At 41.2% G+C, this 22,706-nt stretch overlaps 1 protein-coding gene across 1 annotated transcript in view; it reads left to right on the top strand.

Annotated features, from left to right (window-relative positions):
* Positions 1–1,298: 1,298 nt before the first annotated feature.
* LOC115022226 (solute carrier family 22 member 23-like) overlaps positions 1,299–22,706 on the top strand; it is a 33,358-nt gene continuing 11,950 nt past the window's right edge. The window contains exons 1-4 of the mRNA XM_029453169.1: positions 1,299–1,880; positions 10,140–10,243; positions 10,403–10,557; positions 21,616–21,784. Coding sequence (XP_029309029.1) covers positions 1,446–1,880; positions 10,140–10,243; positions 10,403–10,557; positions 21,616–21,784 — 863 coding nt within the window. The 5' untranslated portion in view covers positions 1,299–1,445. The remainder of the gene's footprint in view (positions 1,881–10,139; positions 10,244–10,402; positions 10,558–21,615; positions 21,785–22,706) is intronic.

Here is a 22,706-nt window from a genome sequence, read left to right on the forward strand (position 1 = left end):
TTCTCCAAAAGAGCTCAAACCTACACTAAAGCTTACAAATGATTGATTTTCTTTTCTTTTCAGCCAAACTACAATGTTGAGACTCTGTCCTGACCAACCCCTTTGAATGCCACAGGAGGACAAAGTACTCAGACTTTAAAAGTAACATTAATACAAAAGTAACAATACTACAGTTTGAATTCAAGGGATCAATAAAGTTTATCTTATTTAACCTATTATATTACATGGACACATATGTGCTATTTACATATTATTATTTAATCTTCAAAGTAATTAAAGTTATCAAATAAATGTAGTGGACATACATAATTTGGAGTAGAAGTATAAAGTAAATACTTAAGTGAAGTTCAAGAACCTCAAAATTGTACTTAAGTACTGTACTTGAATACATTTACTTAGTCATTGCCTCATACATTAAAGATGTCTGCTCACATCTTTGATTACAAGTTATTTAAAGAGTAATATTTTTTTTATTATTGACCTTTGCTGGCAGCTCAAATAGAAGTGGAATGTTTTTTATTGTCTGGGCGGGGACAGAGCTAGTTCCTCCTCCTACCCCCTGCTGATAGGACATCTGTACTGTGCATTTAAAATCTTTGTGTTTATGTATGCGTATTTATTCATTATCATCCTATATACAATATTTTGGACAATCTCATTTGGAAGAACTCAAAAGGCTGGATCTTGTGACCTTTTTGCAAAAAGTTTAGAATTTCAATTTCTCCAAAAAAACAAACACATAGAATGTGTGGAACAACAGTTGCTATAGTTTAATTAGATTCCACTCCCCCTGTCATTAAATATTAAACTACACATAACATGGTTGCACAATATGTAGACAAAGATTGAAGACAGATTAAACCGTGTGTTCATTTATACAAATATACAACCAAAAGAACGGGTATCTTTTACTGAATACAATTTAAAAAAATTATAAAGAATAATAACCTTCTTCCAGGAACTGACTTGCTCTACTACTGAGAATTAACATTTTCCTTTTACCAGTGGTTACAGGTGGCCATTTATAGGGAAGAGTCAACATGCACGCAACCTTTATTGTCAGGTGTGTAAGCCTACCTGTGGCTCCCTCAGAAAGCACTGCTGCCACGGCTGACCGACAGGAGACACCAATGAATGAGATACTAAAAACAATACACTAGACATACGAATGAAAACAGTTTCCCTCGTCATTGCTCTAATTCACTGCAATCTGCCTTTGTGTCGGAGTTTGAGCCTGCAGTCAGTCTCGCACGGGATTTTGGTGGCAGACGGAGCGAAGTGCTTCCTGATAATAAAGAGGTGCGTCTTATTTCCATTCCAGTGATTGACTGCGCACGGCTTTCACCGGCGGAGCTGGGGGCATTGACGCATTGTGGAGTCGACACGGGGTAGCACTGCAACCCGGGCTTCGCTACACAACAGAGGCATCTATCGGCGGAACCGCGATGGCCGTGGTGCAGCTCGACACGGATGACCATCAACCTGAGAACGGCTTCGTGTCCCCCGAAACCACGTCGTCGGGGCTGCTGACCCTCATCGACGGCTCTGTTCTGCCATTTCTTGGGGGATTTGGGAAGTACCAGAAACAGCTGATCGTGCTGACATGGATCCCAGCGTTATTCATTGGATTCAGCCAATACTCTGATAATTTCCTCCTTGCCCAGCCGAAAAACACATGCATCCAGCGTTTGGCAAACCTGACTAATCAGACTGCAAGCCATTCCTCGTTGTTAGACAGTCCAAAAAACATCAGCGCGCGGCCAGCCTATATTTATGCCAATGGAAGTTACGGCACCCACAATGACACCAACATGCATTGTAGGTGCAATGAGTGGACATTCGAGCTGCACACAGGACTTGTACAGAACGTGGTTACCAAGGTAAGCTGTCCATTTTAAGGGTGGACATCCTTTCCATCATATTGTGTTAGCCTAGGGCATCTGTGATACCCTCTCCACCCTCTCCGCCCTAATCTTATCAGGGTCGATTTACGTTAGCAGGGAGAAATTCCGGCACTTATATCAACGCTACATCCATCTTTCAATCAGCAGCAGTCATTTTCATATAGGCTACGTTATGTATATTATTTGACAGCTTCTGGATAGTGGTTGTGCCTCCATTAGTGCATCCAATGCGTGTGTTTCTCCACAGTGGGCCGTCTAGCACTGAGTCATTTCTATTCTGTAGAGGTTCACAGATTGGGCTCATATTGGACCTGCAAATAGTAGGATTGTACATGTGGGAGCATGCACCGTGCTGACAGTGAGTAACACATTGCAACAGCTGACACAAACTGTGACCTATTGCAGCGAGACGCCACCATTGGCACATTGGGCAAAAGTGCCAGGGCTGGTGGAATTCGTCGGTTGTCGTAATGGACATAATAGACGTAGAGGCTTTTGATTTGGAGCAAAGGTCATTAGTGCTCTCTCTAGAATAAAGCGACCCCATCCCTGGCCAAACATCACGCCCTATTGCTGCACTAACCAAACACCAGTGAGTTCTGCTCATAGCATTCATTCTGGGCACTTTTAGTGTGTCTTTGATGTGTTTACCTCCTATCACATCACCATTGTGTTGTAATATTCCTATCTACACAGGCCAGGCTGATGAGACAGCATAGGCCTGCAGTCATCATAGTGGGTCTCCTGGCTGGAGGAGGAAGGGTTTAACATCTTATTACACACATCAGCTTTTTCTCCCATTGTGGATGCTGCATGCTTGTATCTAAAATATGAAGTTTCATTTCTGAAAGGCATGACACTTTGATCCCCAGGGCTCTCTTAGTAAACGTGACATCGTTATTGATGGGGAGTCTTCAGAGACTTTTAATTAGTAGATATTAATGTTCAACACTCTGTTTTGCCTAGAAAAAAAAAAAGTCTAAAATGTTGATACACACTGGTAACCTCACACACCCTGGTAAAGAAAAGTACATTTGCATTTTAATCTGCAATATCACCTCTGAAGAGTTTGGCATGCATGCCGTAATCAGTAAGCTTATCAGGAAGAGTTTGATCTGAAGCCGGGCTTTGAAGCTTCTCTGTGCTGTAGGAGGGGGGCACCCTGAGCTTGTGTCCACTGTGATGCCAACAGCCCATCTGCTTATCACTGATAATGTCTCTATTTAAATAAGCAAATACAACGCAATCTGTGGCATTTTAATTCAGCCATGAGCCAGGGGGACAGTTTAAGTCTTTATTTAATTTACTGTCCGCAGGGTAATTTGGCAGGTTGGGTTGCACAAACTAAAGCCAGGCTGAAAAATGTTTTCTTTTTTTTATGGATAAAGGCTTTCAAAATACTCCTAAACCTGCAGCTGAATATGAAGTCATATGGGAGGGGAATCAATTGGGTGGATCCTTATTACTAACATACAAAAAATGCTAGTTCTCTTGAGTTTTAAATGTATAAGGGGTTTTGGTACTAAAACGCTGCCGGCTCTCCTCTAATGCTGGTGTTAACCTGTAGATACCAATATTTATGTTGCCTTTGCACACATGCGGAGAATGTCATGTTGACACTACCACCACTGCAGATCAGTGACGGGCCCGAGCAGTTGGTGAAAGTGTCTCGTCTTCCCTGACCCATGCAGTCCACATTCTGACAAGGTCACCGTCAGGAGAAATTGAACCGGAGGACGAATCGAGTATTGGAGCCAAAAGTGAGGCAGGATTGACTCCCCCGCTTGTCGTTGGCCTCGTCTCTCTTGACGACCCATCCCTCACTCTTCCAAGGCCCCTTTTCACTAGCTGCAGCACAGATACCAGGATGTACAATCTAGAATGCAGGAAGTGATGACTTGGCATTTCTTCCTGTGTTTGGATTGCATATAGGCATAACTGCACATGACTGGGCTCAGCTATCTGTGGCACTCGATCCCTAAAAAGAGCAGAATGCCAACCTACGAAATGCTGAAGCGTCTCTGTCAAAATGTCCCAACACATTCTAACCCCGTGTTACTCTTGTTTATCCCTTCCTATTACATGAGGAAAATATGTAAATATATATGGAGATGTTTTCACCTTGTGCCACATAGAATTTGCCTTTTTCCGAATCAGGAGCGCATTTCTGCTCCGTCCTTTTTTCTCTGGGTGTCACAGAAAGAAGGTTTTGATGGAGGAGGTTGAGGTGGTGGTGAAGGATCCAGAGTGGTTAATGTGGAGACCCATACTAATTGAGTCAAAGCTCTCCTCAGGGTCCGTCTTAATTGGACGGAGCTTTAGAAATGAGAATGTATCATTACTCAGAGACAGATAGAGTCACTCTGCAACCTATCCTACTCAGCTCCCATTCAGACGGGTAGCAGCTGCACACGCCTGCCCGAAATAGTGGGCTGAGAACTGCTTCAAAGCGAAGATTAACCTCTTTGCTGATTCTCTGTGAAAGTCCTGTTCTTGTATATTATATAATCGGAGACACTTGCCATTTAGAAATGGATAATTTTAACATCTTGTTCTTTTGTAAATCTTCATCATAGAAATGGCATTCGGACTGGAACTATGACACTGTCATGCAATAAAGCTATTTTTCAGAATTCAGAAGATTTCAGAAAATGTAAAACAAAAAAGCAATATGCAAGATGTCTGCATCTTGCTTATTTTGTCTGGTCAACAGTCACAAAATGAGCAAATTCTCATATTTTAGAAAATGGAAATTGTTTTGCATAATAAATTAAATAATCAAAATTGTTGCTGATTATGTTCTGTTGATTGCTGGAGTTGAAACGATTAATCGATCCATTTGAAAGCAGGATTGCTATGTTCTGTGGTTATATCTTCTGAATTGTTAGGGTTTGCTACTTTTCTTTGTCCAGTGTTTCCCCTACCATTGTTGGCACTGCGCCCTACCAAAATGTATTTATAAAAAAATTAATATATTTCTTTAATTCACAACTCACTTTTCACATTGACAGGTGCTCTTTTTTATTAAATAAACTAAACGCTTATGCTACACACCTACACGTGCGCACACACCTACAGAGCGGAAGAAAGGAGAGGGGAGAACTAAATAGACGGAATCGGAGTTTCGGGCTTCCGGGGGAATCGCAATGCATGCTGGGGTGGCGGGCCTAGAAAAGTGAGCACCAACTCTACAAGGGCCGCCATATTGGATTTCTTCTCTACGTGTTTACATTGTATTTATCTTATTCTTCAAGTGTGTTGTAAACAAACCTACTACTCTACAATGAGTTCTGAACTCCTTTCTTATCATGAGGTTCAGATGTGGAAGGTCGAAGCTTTTAAAGAATTTAGCCGCAAGCGAAATTTAAAGGTTTCGGGAACAAAACTGGAGCTTATTGCCAGGGTGTTTGCTGCATCACAGATGGGCATTGAGGAGCAACCAACAGCTAACGAAAGAATTTCAATCACAGAAAAAGAAAAGACTAAGCTTTTGGTTGTGCCGAGTGGCGTTTCGGTGCCTGATCCCTTGACATTGCAGGATGGCTGGGTCAATGAAAACAACAGCATGACTTCTTGGCCGCCGATATACCTCAGCAATATAACATTATTTATAATGTCTGACCACCCAGGGAACAATGTCGAGTTTCATAAACGAACTTTGAATGAATACAAAGAAGGCAAAGCATTTAGACTGCTGGTTGAAACAAATATCTTTCAATCCTATAGCAGATTCTGAGTATTGCTTTTTGAAAGCAAAATGTACTCATTCAATGAAAGTTTCCCATACGCCACATTGGGCATGGATCTGCGCAGTCAAGAAAACTGGCGATATCATAAGTGCTTATTGCAGTTGTGTTGCAGAGTAAGCTATTATAAATATATACCTAACTTGTGTTTGTTAATTATTATAAAACTCAATATATAGAAAGTACATTTGTCAATATATAAATCAAGTAGATAGACTACACACCCCAGGTCGAGTTCAGGATCAGGGAATTCATTTGTTGGTTTTCCTTGCATGAAATGCTCACTGCAAATCCGTGAAGATTTCTTGGGCTCCAAAGACTTCCCATTGTAATCCTGTCTCTTTACAGCTTTGGTCCATGCTAGCCTTCTATCATTGTTCTTTAGTGCGGTTGGAAATGGAAATAGTTAGACAAAAAAAGAAAGTTTCACAATTTTAGGTTGGGCTTTGAGAAATGTTTATGTACCCTAGATTTTGAAAGTATTTTCTTATGTTATAGAACCAAAAAGTTATTGAACATTCAAGGAAAATAATGGACAGATTGTTTAATGAAAATAATCATTAGTTGCAGCCCTAGTTGAGTGATTAATCGAGCAATTGTTTCAGTACTTCAGTATATCAGTGCCTGTTGAGTATTGTTTTTCTTGTATGTTAGAGCATAGGTCTTCAACAGGGGGTCCCCGACCCCCAGGGGGTCCGTGGAGGTACTGTAAGGTGGCCGTCAAATTGTTTGTAGATAAAGCAAAAAGAAATTATAAAATCTTTTTTTTTAAATCAAAAAATTAATTTCTATGCACATTCACATCCTTCCCACGCCCCGTCCCACATAACTCCGACAGCACCCCCACCCCCCCCCGCCCCACCTCCGTGCATAGAACTCTGACAGCACCCCCCCCCCCCCCCCCCCCCCTTCATTTGAAGCAGGGGGTCCCTGCTCCATGCTACACCAGTTTGGGGCTCCTTGGCCTGAAAAACGTTGAAGACCCCTGTGTTAGAGGATTGTATGAAGGTGATAAGAAAGATATGTTATAAATGCACATTGCTGGGTACACCCAAAAAACAGTATCACTGTGCTGGAGGCTGCACACACATATATCTGAAAGATGACACTGTAGTTGAACACCCATGCAGGCCTCTTAGCTCTGTGTCCTTTCAATCTGTTTACCCAGCTGGTTGGCTCCTTCCACAGACCCTGGATCAGTGTGGGATACTTTGAAACAGCCTCAGCTGTTGAAAGGCGATGACCCCCCGCTGCAGATACCCAGTCAGCACACAATGACAGCCACTCACAGCGTCAGCTGGGAGGACGGACGCTTGTGTGACCCAAAGATAAAGCTATGTTGAGGCTCTATGTGTGGGTGTGACAAGAATGTGTGCTGCAGGCATGTTTCTGATAAGTTTCCTAGCGGGGAGGGGTGAACATTGTGGGGTGTCTGACACTCAGCTGTAGTGCAAGTTTGTTTTTAGGGTTATGTGATGGATTTCTGGTTTTGGGAGTGTTGGTCGGTTGTTGAAACATATCAGGTGTCTTTGGTGACTGAGATGTGTACGTATGGTACTTGACTTTCAAGAAAATGAGGCGATGAATAATAGATTGACAGAAAAAGGTTTGTTGTTTTACCATCTGTCACCATTGTTCGCAGGGAACCATAACTGCCATCAGCTAACTTGCCAAACATGTTAGTTTTTTTCAGTTTATATGTAGTACAGTCCGGATGCTATAGTCGTGTGACAAATATTTAAAACATGGACACGCCTATAAAATATATACTTGCTCTCAGGCTGTACGTCCCTAAGGCCACATCTGTCAGATATCTTTGTATTGCTTCCTTCTTGACTTGAAGAAAAGAGTATTTGTAGTATAGATGAATCTTTTAGTTATTCTGTTTTACCCTCACATAAGCTACCACCACATTACAGGATTTAAACCCTTTAGTGCAGCAGTGGTGCTAAAACTTGCACTTGGAAGCAGAAAGACTCTGATAACCACAATGATGGTCTGTTGCTAGGCAGTAACTATGCAGCAGTCTCTCCGTGTGTTTTCTGCTCACAACTGCTTTTAAGCATCTCTTATCCCTCTCTCGTTAGCCTCTTATTTTTACCCATACGCTCCTTTTTCATTCTCTGCTTTTCTCTCAATCTCTTTGTATGTTCTGTTTCTACATTGTTTAATCTTTATTCTTCCCTCCTCCTTGTGCCTGCTCCCCCTCCGTTGAAACCCCCCACCCACGGCTCTGTGGTTCAAGGAGTGCAGAATTGTGCAACTGTAGTTGAGAGCGTCTTCATCTGAGCTAATGAGACTCACTGGTATAGACTGATCATTGGTGGCCGGTCAATCGAGAGAGGTCGACAGACACCCTGGGGATTTTAACGGATTTGCTCTTGGCCCCTTCATTATTCTGCATTTTCTGTCAGCTATTAGATTTGTATGCATATAACTCAACTCTACACACTGACTTCTTGTCATTACTCCCAAAATGAGCAAGACAATAGCAAGGGAGCCACTGGCAGAAATAGTGTGGGGGAAAGCAGACAAGCTGCAAGGTTTGACTCACGTTTAGACAGAATAGCAGTTTTTCTGGGATTTTTTTGCTCTGCTAGCTCAAAGTCTGTCTATATGTTTGTGCTATTAGCAGTGTGGATGCCCATTAATGATTGTGTATGAGCTCGGTTAGAGACTTGGCCTTTAGAGAATCCTGTTTAATAATACATGTGAATTGGCAGATGCGTTGAAATAAAACACATTAATGATACCTTAGCCATGAAAATGTCTCTATTTCCATTTCAACAGCACTCAAGACGTGCTGCTTTGTCTCTGGCATGTGACTTAGCACATGTTGGTATGTAGTCACTGAACTGTCATCCAGACGTGCAGTGCCTGATCCCTGTGTAATTGCAGACTCAGACTTTCATTTCAATATATGCTGGTTTGTCACAGTCCCGGAGGAGGTCAGCTTCAGTTTTTTAAATACCCTTGGTTGTGCAGTGATTATGAAACAGGAACTTGTTTGTCACCCTCTGTCTTTTTCTCTGCTGATATCGATACTGAAACCATGAGTGAGTTGCATGCCTGGATCATGTGATGGCCGGGTGGCCCGTGGTAATCCTGGAGGGTTCCATTCTGAGCAGGTCACTATGGTAGAGGTTAAGAGAGGTTAGAGCCGCTCAGAGAATATTTTTTACAAACAATCTACACTTTGTATTTCAAGACGAACATGAAACAGGCTAAATATGATTTTTTTGTGACATGGCAATATATGTCCTCATATTCTTTTATAGTGATAGTGGGTTGATGAATAGATAAGGCATAAATGCACCTACTATGGCCACCAGGCCCCTGTCTGCTCCTTTTTGCAGCTTCTGTCGGCACAGACAGCTGGCCAGCATATGTTGCCAAAAAGACCCCCACATAACTCTCTGAAGTTAATCTTCTGTTATTCTCAGGATCAAATACTTTAATAGGATCAATACATTATAATGTCAATGGTAGTCAAAGTTGCAGGTTAGATTTGTTTTTAAGGTATTGTGTGTCTTCCTACAAGCAGTTCACATGCACATACTCCACTGGGCTTTACATTTGCTGCTGCACCTCTCTACGATCATTGCTTCTGCTGTGTACAAGGTCTGTTTGTCACGCTACTGTGTATAGGGCGTGCTTGATTCATGCAAAAGCCGGCACACACTGCATTGTTTGCACTCTAGGAATCCCTCCACTGAGAGTTTTCAGTTGGCAAAGAAAATGAGAAGAGAAGACAGAGTTGACTGTAATAACGCACACCATTTAGAGGAGACATAAATAAATAGTAAAATAAGAAATGTCATCTTATATACACCCCCAGTGATCTTTGACTGAGGAAATTAATTAGAGATGATTTAATCCCTTATGTTGATTTGCAGAGCACAACTAAGTGTCTCCAACCTTTCTAGTGGCAATGTAAGGCAAATACACAAAGTAGACTTTGCATATTTGTGTTCATTTACCAGTGGAGGAAAATCCCACTGTATCATTTTGACAATTTTATATTGCTTTTTGATACTTACTTGCAGAATCACTATTTTCAAGACCACTACTTTTTCTGTGCTAAATTAGCAAATAAGAGTAGTTACTCCATTGGAGATATTATTAAATATTAAGAGCTATTTTGGGGGGATCATTGAGACTTGCAGCAATAACATAATGTCTGGAATGATTAACAAAGGAAAGGTAATTGTTGTAAGAATACAACAAGTAATACAAGTAACAATGTGCCCATTATTACAAAATACCAGGAAGCCCTGTTACAGAATGTATCCTTCTCACATTCCAATGGTATGCGTGTGTTTGACTGGTGGTAATGGTCCATAAATAAAACCCACCTTATGTAAAGTTAGTTAATAGATAACAAATGTCTCATAGTCAAAAGAATATAGTTGTTGCTTTCACTTCTATTCCATTTTGTACCGAGCATAAATGTTTTGGAACTAATGCCTGGGTTTATTTGTCTCTACAGTGGAGTCTTGTGTGTGATTCAGCATGGAAAGTCCACATCGCCAAGTTTTCTCTGTTGGTGGGATCCATCTTTGGATACCTGACGTTTGGAGTCCTTGCTGACTGGTAAGATTTTCAAATCAAAGTTATTGCTCAACATAAAGTCTTATTTACATGTGTGTAATATATATTACTAACTATTTACTATTAGTAAAATAGTAGTAGTTTTTTTTTACATTGAAGGTGTCCATATTTCAAAAATAACCTTTTTACCTTACTCCAAAGGTTTGGCCGCCACCCGGTGCTGATCATATCGGTGCTGTTCATGTTGGTGTTTGGTCTGACCGTGGCCTTCTCTGTCAACGTCCCCATGTTCAGCACCCTGCGCTTCTTTGAGGGTTTCTGCCTAGCAGGGATCACCCTTTCTCTCTACGTCCTCAGTAAGTTTTTATCTAAAGGCTCTTTGCTAATTTACCTGTTGGTAAGCCCTGCCCCTCTTTGTTATTGTTGCTACACCGTTCAATCTAGCACAGCACCTATGCAGTTTACCAAATTCACCACTCCAAATTTGTAGTAATTTTTGATACGATAATTCCTAGATTTCCAACAGAAGTTTACGCAAGCAGGTTTAACATTTCTAACCAGCGACCGTCAATCTTGTCTGAAATCTGAAATACCAACTTTCACTACCAGAGTTTTACCTGTAAATAACTAGCTAAATAATGCTAACTGTGAGTTTGTTACGGCACCAAATTACTTTTTAATGTTACTAGCTGATTTTTAAAGAAATGTCTTAAATAGCTAATGCTAACAGGCTAAGGATAAAGCTGGGGTAGCAAAAAGTTAGCATTTTACAATAGCAAACAAACATTTGTAGCCTACCTTAGCCTACAGAAAACAAACACACTCTTTCATTTTTCAATGTTTTAGTTTTTTGGAAAGGTTAAAAAAGAAATAAAAACATGACCATACAAAATACAAATTTAATACAAAATATTGTTTTTACTTGAATGCCATGTGAACAAACTGAGCATGTTGAGAAATCCAAAATGTGACAGACTTGGTTATGGTTGTAATCTTTTATTGGACATTCGCTGTTCCTGGGAGGGGTTTGAAATATGAGCGGGCTTCTTATCTGTGTTGACTGTGAACATTGAATATATTTGCTGACAGATTTTGGCTTGAGGCCTTTGCTTGAGTGTTGTTGCTTTGGTTTAAGTTTGCAGACAGTTGCATTCCCTTTCACACAAAACAAAACTGCTGAGTAGGAATGGCACAGCAGTAATGCAGCAATAATACTGTAGAAAATGCAGGACTATTCCATTGGAACTTGACGATTTACCTGTAGGCTAGGCTGAACTGGTTTGTTTGGGACTCGGCTCCATGTCTAGCAGCAGCTTTTGTTGCACTGCAAGTTATAAGGATCAGTTTTTCTTGTTAGGACTGAGTAAATATTTCAACATCATTATTGAAACATTATCATCAAAATATTAAACCTCCCAAATTAAAGATATGTTCCCACTAAAAGACAAAATAACCGATTAATGTGTTAAACACATTTTTATCATGTGGCTTTGAATAGTTAAGTACTGTAACATATTAGTATTGTGATAGTGCTGTGATAAATGTTACTATATTTCCGACCAGATACACCTCGTCAAAAGCCTATACTACTTTAATTATTGTATTTAGCTGAGGGTAGCATTCACCTGAAAGAAGAGTAATAGTGTTGCAGTGACCTCCTGACATGTATTCAATTGAATGCCATTGTAGTAATACATTCTCACTACAGAACAACCAGTACCGGCCAACTCACCCTTGAACTCTTTAATTTTCATTTAGGTGTACCAGCATGTGTCTTTTCCTAAGATTTTAATCCTCGTTACTGCTAATCAATACTAATAGTAATGGCAGAACGGGTTTGGGGGTTGTGTGGTGACCTGTCTTCAATATAGTTTCAACCATCACTGCTATAAGAGACTAATTTTCTCAGAGATTAATCCTCTCTGTTGATGTGACCTTCTCTAGGCAATCTACGTAGTAAAGGTTTTTAAGTAATCACTTCTGTGGGAATGTAGCATTAGTCCCAAAGAACGGGAGCAAGAAACTTTTTGTCAGCGTCCTAATAATTGGCCATGCAGTTGATGCACACTCTGGTCTCAGCGATGGATCCTTAAAAGCCTCTTTGGCTGCCGAAATTGACCAGTGCAGAGGAAGGTGGCAAACGTGGAGGGAAGGGGAAAATGAGAGGGAGGGAGCAAGGGAAAGATGATTAAGGAAGGGGCCCTCAGTGTCCTTGTCATTCTAATTTACTTCACACTGTATACCTTGAAAAGCTTTGCGCACTCCGAAAATAGAAGCACCGTTTAGTCTGCTCTCGGGACAAAGGAAAGAGGGTGGGACAGAGGGAGGCAAAAGGGTGGAGTCAAGCGGTACAGTATGGTGTCCTATCAAATTTAAATGAACGTGACATCTCTGCATCCATTGTTTTCACATTGGCCCACAGTTTATGGTTCAGTAAATCAATGGTTCTCAACCTGGTAGTTGGAACCCAATAGGAGATGGTGGGGTCAATATTTCTCTGCATGTCTACTATACAAGCTTATATAACATAGCCTAGTTTTGTCAAATCTTTGCTTTTATTTTCTGAAAGGTATAATATTTTACTTTAGTCTGAAACTACAAGAATCAAATGAAAGAATAAGAGAAGTGCATTTTTCAGATTTTCAGATTTAGTTTATGTGTTGTTGTTTCATCCTGTCGTATACAAATATGTGTCAGTTTAATGTGTTGGCCATCGTAAAAGATAAGAATCATCTGACATCTGTTCTGCATAGTAATGCAATGTACAATGCAACTTGCTGTAATATAAAAGCCGAATTAAATAAGCATTTGAACAAATAAATCATGCGCCTCTTTATCGGTTGAGCAGTATTTGACCATTCTGACTGATAGAAAGAAAACAATCTGTTGTAATTGTAATTGTATAGGCATTCCTTTCTTTATTCAGGTTAATGCAACACCTTACACTCTGCAATCATCCAGGTACCTGTGTGGTTGCACAATGGCTTAGAAATTGCAAGGATATCTAACGTTATAGGTTTAAAGTGTCTGTAGGTTTATAGGAAAGTAACTCTAGGGGTGGAATTTATCTAACCTTGTTCGCTCTGACAAGCCCAGCATTTACCACCATGACCAGCACTTGGAGTGTGGTTTGTGAAGCCATATTGATCCATTTGCATCAACAGCAAACACAAGTTAACCTTGGTTCCTTGCTTCAGACTAAAACGGATCACCACAGGCTACTAGTTCCTCATGTAAAGAACATAAAACGAGAATTCAGCTACAGACCTCTCATCTAATTAGTCAAAAATAATGTGGCAGGGTTTCCCATTTCAGTCTGGTACTTATTCATGAAATATTAATCAAACTAAGTTCCACACATAAGCTGTTACATTATTTGTTTTACTATTCAACCATGTCCTTGTGATTCTGTGGAAATTGGAAATTATAGTGGCTTCAACTGGAGCAAGGATTAGCTGGACAGGAGTTAGTTTGAGCTTAGCATATTTGTATAAGTTTTATATTGATATAGCGCCGCCCTTATTTCTGATCATGCGTGGCCTCTGTCACATGATATTTACCCTGCAGCCACTCTGTATTGACAAAACCCTACAAGAGCTGCTCCACAGTCGTTCAATAACACATTACTGGAGGGAATCAATGGTTTTTATATCAAGGCGTTCTGGCTAAGGTATTCTTTGCAATTACATGACAATTAGCCACATGCTAAGAGTAAAAAAAAGAAAAGAAACAAGCTTATATTCATTATAGTCCTGACACTGTCAGTCATATGACATTTCTGCTTGTAACATTGTAAACCACATGACCTTCCTTTGTGGCTTGCTTTGTTTGACTCTGCTTACAGAGGAAAGTTGGAGCCAAATCCCAGCTTCAGCTGTGTTTGCACTAAAGAAATTACACTAATCCCCCCCTTTCTCATCAATCCATGTGCAATTAAGTTCATGGATCTTGAAGGCTGGGCACCATTGTATGCTGCAATTTTAATCTAGAAAACAGCAATACAATAATTGCAATCCTTGTGTTTGGTCTGAAAGAATCGTCTACATCCTAGTGAATACGGTAATGCGGTAATTAGAAGACACCTTCCTGGCCCCCCTCTATATGACCTTATTGTGCCCCGGAGGGATCAACGTGGATATCCATTGAGTTTTCAGGATATGGTCAAGCCTCTTTTTAAGAGTGTAGAGCAATTTGTGCGCGGCTACTATCCGTTCCGCCAGGATGGCCTGTCACAGTTGGGCTCACTGCAGGACCCAACATGGCTGATATGATCGGACACTTATACGCTAACTGCCACAAAGAGACAGAAAAAAAGTGGAAAGAGAATTGGTGGCCTGGTGGTTTCAGACAAAGGGAGAGAATTGCGACTAGCAACTAATACAAGTAGAAAAAAAGGGGAACATAGGCTGAGAGAAATATTGAAACTGCACAAGGGATGAAGGAAGCAAACATGTTCACTTCTGGATTCTGAAGAAAGCTAGACCAAGGGCCAAGATAGAGTTAAACCACCATTGCAAGTGAATGTCCTTTCATAAACTAGGCTAAAGCATAGTTCTAGTACATTGATCTATAGTATGTTGGCTCCAAAGTATAACATCAGAATAGCAAAGTCAATAGCTATAGAAAGTCATCTGATGCAGCGCTGCTATTTATACCCGGGTGCTCCATCAGTGTGTACTAGCCTTTTTAGCATCACAGCACCAGGCAGAGACGAGGCTTATAGTGCCTATAGTTTAGCATCATGGTGCTGCTTACTAATGTGTTTTCACCACCCCACCCCCTGACCCTCACCTACTACCCCCTCACATACATACACACGCTGCACCCTCACCACCCCACCCCCGACCCTCACCTGCTACCCCCTTCCATACAAACACGCGCTGCACCCTCACCACCCCACCCCCGACCCTCACCTGCTACCCCCTCACATACATACATACACGCGCTGCACCCTCACCACCCCACCCCCGACCCTCACCTGCTACCCCCTCACATACAAACACACGCTGCACATCAGCTAGCCGTCTGCACTGGCTGTTTGTGAGAGAATTGAGACGAGATTATTGGGGCAGTGGGCCATAGCTTGCTTTTCGTTAGCTCAGGTTATATAATGCATCCACATCAGCTATGTTGGGGTTAACATCAGATGCTTATCCAGATACATTGCTTTTTTCGCTGAAGTAGTTATTCAAACCAAATATCAGTTTCAAAGTATTATTACAACGACAAAAGCACACTTTCTGTATAACTTGGCGAAAGAATTGTGAGCTAACGTGAGGTTTCTCGCTACAAAAATGCCATCTTAAGTGTGTGCATGTGCGTGTGTACTTATGCATGAGCTTAATGTTTTCCATCCCGCACCTTTTTAATTTCCTGGAAGCAAATATGAAATGTTAATAAGAGGCAGGATGTTTACTTTGAGAAGTCTGGATAATGGCCTTACAGTAAAGAGCAAATGTCTCTAAACTCATCTTAAGTAGAGTTCTTGCTCACTTTGCTTGCCTGATATAGAAGAGGCAAGCCTATGCATGCCATGGGTGTGTGTGTGTGTGTGTGGGAGAGGTGTCGCAGAGTGGCATAGAGTAGACAAACAGAGAGTGATACAGATGGAGAGATGAAAAAAGACGAAAGACATTCCACATTCACTGTCATTAACCTTTGGCATACATGCTCATGACGGCTCTGTGTGTGAGGATCTACAAGTTGTCACTTAGTATATTTTAATACGGAAGGGTGTATGTCTTTTGAAGTCTGATGGCCTTTCTCATGACATTTACACATTAATGCTTTCTGAGGTGTGCACTTCAAATGGCCAAGGGATATTTCCCAGTATCTTATGTTATGGTCTTTCTTCCAGATTAGTTTTTTTGTCATCTAGATTAATTTAAAAAACCTCACCTGTTGCTATGTGCCACAAAAAGACTAATTATGGAACCACTCCCTGTACTAAAAATTATCTTTTTTTAAGCCAATTTAGTTTTGTATTGAGCCCAGGCTATAAATGCACACTGCATACATTATGTCTGTTGTCCCAAGAGGCTTGTATTTTGTTAATAATTCCTGTCGCTGCTTATGGAAACTTGTCACGTCTGGGAGAGAAGATGGAAGACAACGAGACAACGAGCGATTGTTAAATGTATCATATTTACGTCTAGTCCATGAGAGTTATATGACCTAATTTTAGCAAGTGTTAATTCTAAGGCACAAATGGTATTGTATTCAAGTCAACACTATAATATTGCTGCTGACATGTCCCGATATTCAGACTGTATTGTGGAGGTGATGTTTGCTGTCACTCCTTTTGTACATAAACTAGACAAGTATGAGTAGTGATCAAGTACCCAAATGCATACAGAAGTTGATCTGTTACCAGCAACACAGGGAAGGGAAGTACATGATGATGAATGACATTCTAGTATTCTGCTGCACTTTTCCACACCAGTTTTGTATTGACTGCCCTTAGTGTCAGTGTGTTATTGCAACAATAATATGCATTTCAGTTTGCCAGTTCAACTTTGCTCATGTGATGCTTCAGAACAAATCTGATCGAGCTCGATACAGACTGTCCCTGAGCTTGTGACCCCTCCGGCGCAGCTTTAGATGCCGCGATGTCCTGTGGTAGGAATCGGTGCTCTGCTATACACCAATTGAATGAGCACCATATAGTATGTGTATGGACCATGTAGAGATATGCCGTGGTTTGTATATGATGCGGTATACAAAGCATGCGACTATAAAAAGATTTCTGTGCCAAACTCGGCAATAATCCGTTTTTATTTCCTGTTCTTAAGAATGTATTTAAGGGAAAACATTCAAAAAATATAGAACAGTAAGGGCATTTGAGCATATCCTCTTTTTATTTAGGACTCTTATTCAGGATGCAGAACCAAACGTTTGGTATTGTGACAACACTCCTGTCACCACAGGCATTAATCTCTCTACACATAGGTGAGGTGCAAGGGACAGCACATAAAGATGAAAGCTCTATCTTTATTTATCTTTTGAAATGGCTTATAGTGGCAATGTCATATTCCTGTTTGTTGGTACGGTCTGACAGAGACTGTTTTTATTTGCTTGCCTTCCTCTCCTTACCTGTCTTGATCTCTGTGTTTTAAACTGTTTCCCATTTCTGGATATCAATCTGGCCTGACCGGAGTAGTGCGTGCCAGATCAGGGCTCTGAAGAGAGAAGCTTTTCATTTCCCATCATATGGCTATGCCTCCCTGAGGACAGCAGTCAGTTTCCCCTCACACCACTGCAGAGATACTGTGCTGCCATGAGACGGGCCTTATTAAGGCGACTTCTTATACATTTTAAATGTTAAGAAATGCCCATGTACAGACAGCAAATACTTTTTAGCAAAAGAAAGGTATTTTCCATGATACACATCCTTACACACAATCCGCTCCAGCTGTCTCCTAATAAATGGGTCATGGTGCACTCTCTTTCCCTCTAAGCAGGGTTAAAGTTTCCTTTTGTGCAGAGTTAGCATTTTTGGTTGGCCAGCAGACTTCCTATGCTGACACATTAGGCTACAAGGAAATATTGTACATCAGTTTTTTCCCCTATATCTTCATTTCAGGATACCGCTTACCTATTTTAAGGCACACTGGATGACCTAATTGTCTAATTTGTAACCATTGTTGTTTGTGAAAGACATTGCGTGACATAAACCTCAAGCTATCTCATGTTGCAAATTCCTGAGTGAAGTCCAGCGATTGTTAAAATCAGCATGGGCAACCTTTGCCCTTTCTTTTGAGTGTAAAATGAATGCGGTTTCAGTGTTGTTGGAGTAATTTGGGACATAGTCTTATATTTGTGTCAGAGTGCAATCTGCACTCTCTTCTGTATCTCCCGGAGAGCCAATAGCTTGGATTTGTGCTGAACTTCGTGTGGGAGGAAGGGGGTGGCAGTAGTGAAGTGCTGGGGTAGCTAGGACATACAAACACACTCACGCACAAACACTATCCAAGGAAAATACTCTTCTGGTGGTGTTGTACTTATGGCTAGATTGATAAGAATTTCAGCACACACGATCAAAGGATGGTGCCTGTGGCTACTTGTGGCTAGTTGGCATTCTATGTGTTTCCAGATAAGGGACTAATCAATGAGTATGACCCTATTCTTTGTCAATATCCCCTTTTCAGTGATTTAAATGATTTACTTAACAGAGTAATTTCGCAGGATTGCCAAATTGACTTTCTGCCATAGCTTATTGGATGATTATGTTCTATTCAAATGTATGGGGTACCTTAAGAGAAATGAGTCCTAATCATAGAGACTGTCCCGGTTAATTGTGTGTTAAACAGTGCTGTGCATTCACCCCCACACTGTTGGATTTCTTCTCCTGCGTGGTCACTATATTCCACTGAGGATGCAATTTGCCTTTGCACAGAAATCACTTCGATCTGCAGTAACTCCAGACCAAGGTTCATTGGGTCCTAATCCGGGAAGTGCTATTTGCTGACAATGCTGCACTGGTCTGTCACTCACAGGAAGCACTCCAAAAACTAATCAGCAGCTTTGCACATGCCTGAATCGAGTTTGGACTCGCCAAGCATTTCCATCTGTGACCACAGTTTTGAGGGTGTGGAGCTTTAACAATGTATTTATAAAGCTGCACACCTACCCAAGGAGGTCTGGATGAGCCCCATGCAGACCTCCCATATGAATATGAAGACTTGGACCATTAGCATCAAGATACGGGTGACGAATTAAAGGCCTGGACAAATGCAGATGCTTCTATACAGGGAACAAAGTGGCTCTGGTTTCATGAGTCTGAAAATGATGTGAATCAATGGCCTTTACAGTCACTAGAGTTCAACTCGATTACACAGCCATGGGAGATTTAGGCGGTCACTATTTTTAATGAGTGTGGCTAGGTAGCTAGTGGCTCCCCTTTTTCAATTCCACTGACAAAGCTTTGATTGGTCGATTTCCACAACGGAAGGAAACAGTGGTTAATGAGCACAACGCCAGACTTATTTTAATAGCTAAACCAATCGGACACGCGGAGATTCGGAGGTCTGGAACCATCTGGTACCATTGATCCTGAAGCATGAGAATTCACAGCAGTAGTAAAAGACGTGGAAGGAGAAGAAGGAGCTGCGGGATGGCTACTGCACTACAGATGCACTTTGCTTTTCAACTGCAAGAGTGTTTGCAGCTCCAGACGTGAGAATAAGTTATAATCATGTCATAAAACTGAATCACGGCAAACACAATACATCTTTCAGTACGGAGATATTCCTCATAGTCTCCTAATCATTAAGGTACACTGAACAGATCGAGTGGCCAGGAAAGGCAGTGGAATCATGGCACTGGGCCACATGGACCTCATGTGACCAGTAAAAGGTCATGACTTTAGCCTGTGGGTTCAGGCCAGGGCTGCACTGAGTGCATTTAGTGGTCAACCAATCTCTTTCACTTGTAAAACAATGGGTCTCCTTGAGCTGTGGACTTCACAGAAGGCTAGTGAGCTACTGTGGCGTGTACTAGAGAGTGTGATTCATATGCTTGCTAAGCCATAGTCAGCAAACCAGCAAAAGCTTCTTTGGAGATTATCATCCTTATTAATTGGCTATTGGCTTAATCATTGATGATGTCATTTCCACTTCGTACAGTATGTTTCCAGATGTATTAAATGGGTCTATTTTTTAGTAACTTGTATGTCCTACTTATTACTTATTATACTCAGAGATCCTCTGATAGCATCTTTTGTAGAGTTTCTTGTACGTGTCATCAGATTAGTTAGTGGTAGATTTATGTCAGTGGAACACAGGCTGCAGCAAGGCATTGTGGTAATGCTGATCTAGTGTGTTGTGAAGGATTAGGGTCAGCAGGAGTAAGTAGCTCAAGCCCCTTTTTACTTTCTACAAACTCTGGTCCTCATTCTGCAGCTGCATCTACAGAACATGTGCCTTTTTAAAAATATATATTTACACTTATTTTAATATCTTTATATTAATGATATAGTTTGTCCTGTCATGTCTGTGTCTGTGCGTGTGAGCACTTTTCTATAGCTCACCACAGGAGGTACTTTTCCGGTCACAATGCAGTGGCCTGTTCAGTGCACATGACGCCTTTATACATAACCGAATAATTCAAATCCCATGCAGTCTGTAACCAGTGAACCGTCACTTTTCTCCCAGCAGTACACAGAGAAGGGGTCTTGAGGTTAGTTGGTTCAAACTCAGCAGGTCTTGCACCCATCGCCCTGCTCTCAGCTCATTGGCTTTGTCATTCCAGCTGCGATAGTGTCTGTGAACAGAGAGCATTATTCATGTCCTCAGAAGGGGGTGAGTCCTAATTGAAATTCCGGTCTTTTCCACTGGAATGAAGCGGGGCCGCAGACACCCACTGTATTATGCTGGCCCTGTCACCTTGAAAGGCCCATCTGGAGGCTGTTCACATTCTCGGGCAGCAGGAATGACCCATTAGAAAAAAATAGTGAAGTACAACAAAAAGGGGATGAATGAAGCAGGACAAAAGGTTTGTGCATTACGAGCATAGCAGCATTACAGTGCAGCTCACTGTTCTATGGTTTGATGTGAAGCCATCTTCTACACTGCAGTAACTAAAGGGCTGGACTGTCTGTGGTTGCTGGCTGCCAGTGTGGTGTGCATGCTAATGGCTGGGTGAATGAATCAGTGCCATTCTGATAGAGGAGAATTGAGTACAAGGAACCTCTTTCTAGTTAGTTCACTCTCACAGCAGCCTCCTGTCTTGGTCTGTCTGCTGTCACTGAACAACAACTGTACATGCTGATTCATCACCTTTTTTTTAATTCAATGTCTCAGCATTTGTCACGGCTGTAGTTCCTAAAGTGAAAGTCATTGTTTAGATGTATCGATGATTTTTCGATGTGTTAATCATGTTGTCTATAAAATGTCGTCATTGTGTTAAAGATTTCCCAGTGGCCGTGTTGTTCTGTTCTGATAATTGATTCATTAACTCTGACATGTTTCTGTCAGCACGAGTAGCACCGAATGTTCAGACCCATGTTTAATACATACAGGATTGAGTTGCACCAGGTTTTCTTAAATCCATTACCAAGTTTGTATGTAAAGTCCCTCCTAAATTCTTAGTAACAACTATCTAGCTTCAAAAAAAATAAAAAAGGGCTTACACCATTACAACTTAAGAAATGCCTTAGCTGGTTAAGTCTAAATAAGTTTTGAGGAACCCTCTTTAGCACTGCATTAAAGTTAACTGCCAATGCTTTGTATGCATTTGTTGTTTTTGGTTTGTTAGTTAACTAATAAAGAACTATTTTATATGGTGCAATCTGTTTAACTGTATACTTATTATATCTGCCTTGTTGCTGTACCTGCCCATTCTGTGTATTTGTTTGTGACAGAAAACCTTATAACGCTCTCTGTTTCTTTCTCTCTCCTCTCTGTTCTCTCTGCCAGGGATTGAGCTGTGCCTACCAGCATGGCGTTTCTCCATGACCATGGTGGCCAGTTTTATAGTGTTGGGTGGTCAGCTGCTGATGCCTGGAGTGGCATATCTGTGTCGTGACTGGCAAGTGCTCCAGGCTGTCATCATCTGCCCCCTGCTACTGATGCTGTCCTACATCTGGTAAGGAAAAGACTCGAGCATCTGCTGCACGTTGGCACCAACCCATCTTTTGGTATTCTGTTCAGTTTAAAAGATGTTTCTCAGTTCAAATTCTACATGGCGCCATCTGCAATCAAATGTGTTAGATGCTAAGTAAGCAGTGTCTAAATAAAAACCTTGATAAGCCAGAGACGCTTTAACAGATTTACGTGGGTCAAACGAAGAAGAAAGTCTTCTCTCAAGGACATTTTTCATCAGTGAATTGCCAGCTGAGTTAACTGTAATGTATTTTTGTTAACTCTTATGCAGTGACCTCTACAGTCTCTTTTGGCAATACATACTTTTTTTTTTTATTCACCATTTATTCTGGGCACAGTGCTCCACAACACTGCTGATGTGTACAACGCCAGCTGAAGAAAATCCAAGAATATAGACTTTTATCACAGAGTATCAAAGACCTTGGCTTTTTACAATGGTGTTCAAGGATGTTTCCATTTAGAAAAGGTCAAGAGCACTCTACAGCACTAATCTGATCAAACTTTAATACTGGTGATATGATGCACTTCAATCATTGAGAGCGCAGCAGATAGATTGGGGTTTCTACAATGATACAGAGCATGAGTCAGTAACCTTAGGCATACACGCAGGGTAGTCACTGTTATCGTGATGCAAGAGTAAAAACAAACAACAATAACTCAGCGGTCATGTGACTAAGCTGTGGAAGGAGTTTCGTAACAGTCAGTGTGTTGTCTGCTTTGACGGGATCATGGCCATGTTGGCATGAAAGAGATTTACGGAACTCAAGGACATGAAGTGGGTTGTGAAACTAATACTTCTCATTGGACGGCTTTTTATTTGCAAACTATCCCACACTGTAGCCTCTTTCTACACATGTGACGGAGCTGTCCACACAGCACACACTACTGAGATAAACAAATGCATC

The sequence above is a fragment of the Cottoperca gobio genome, chromosome 17, assembly GCF_900634415.1.
Source record: "Cottoperca gobio chromosome 17, fCotGob3.1, whole genome shotgun sequence".
NCBI classification, from domain to species: Eukaryota; Metazoa; Chordata; class Actinopteri; order Perciformes; family Bovichtidae; genus Cottoperca; species Cottoperca gobio.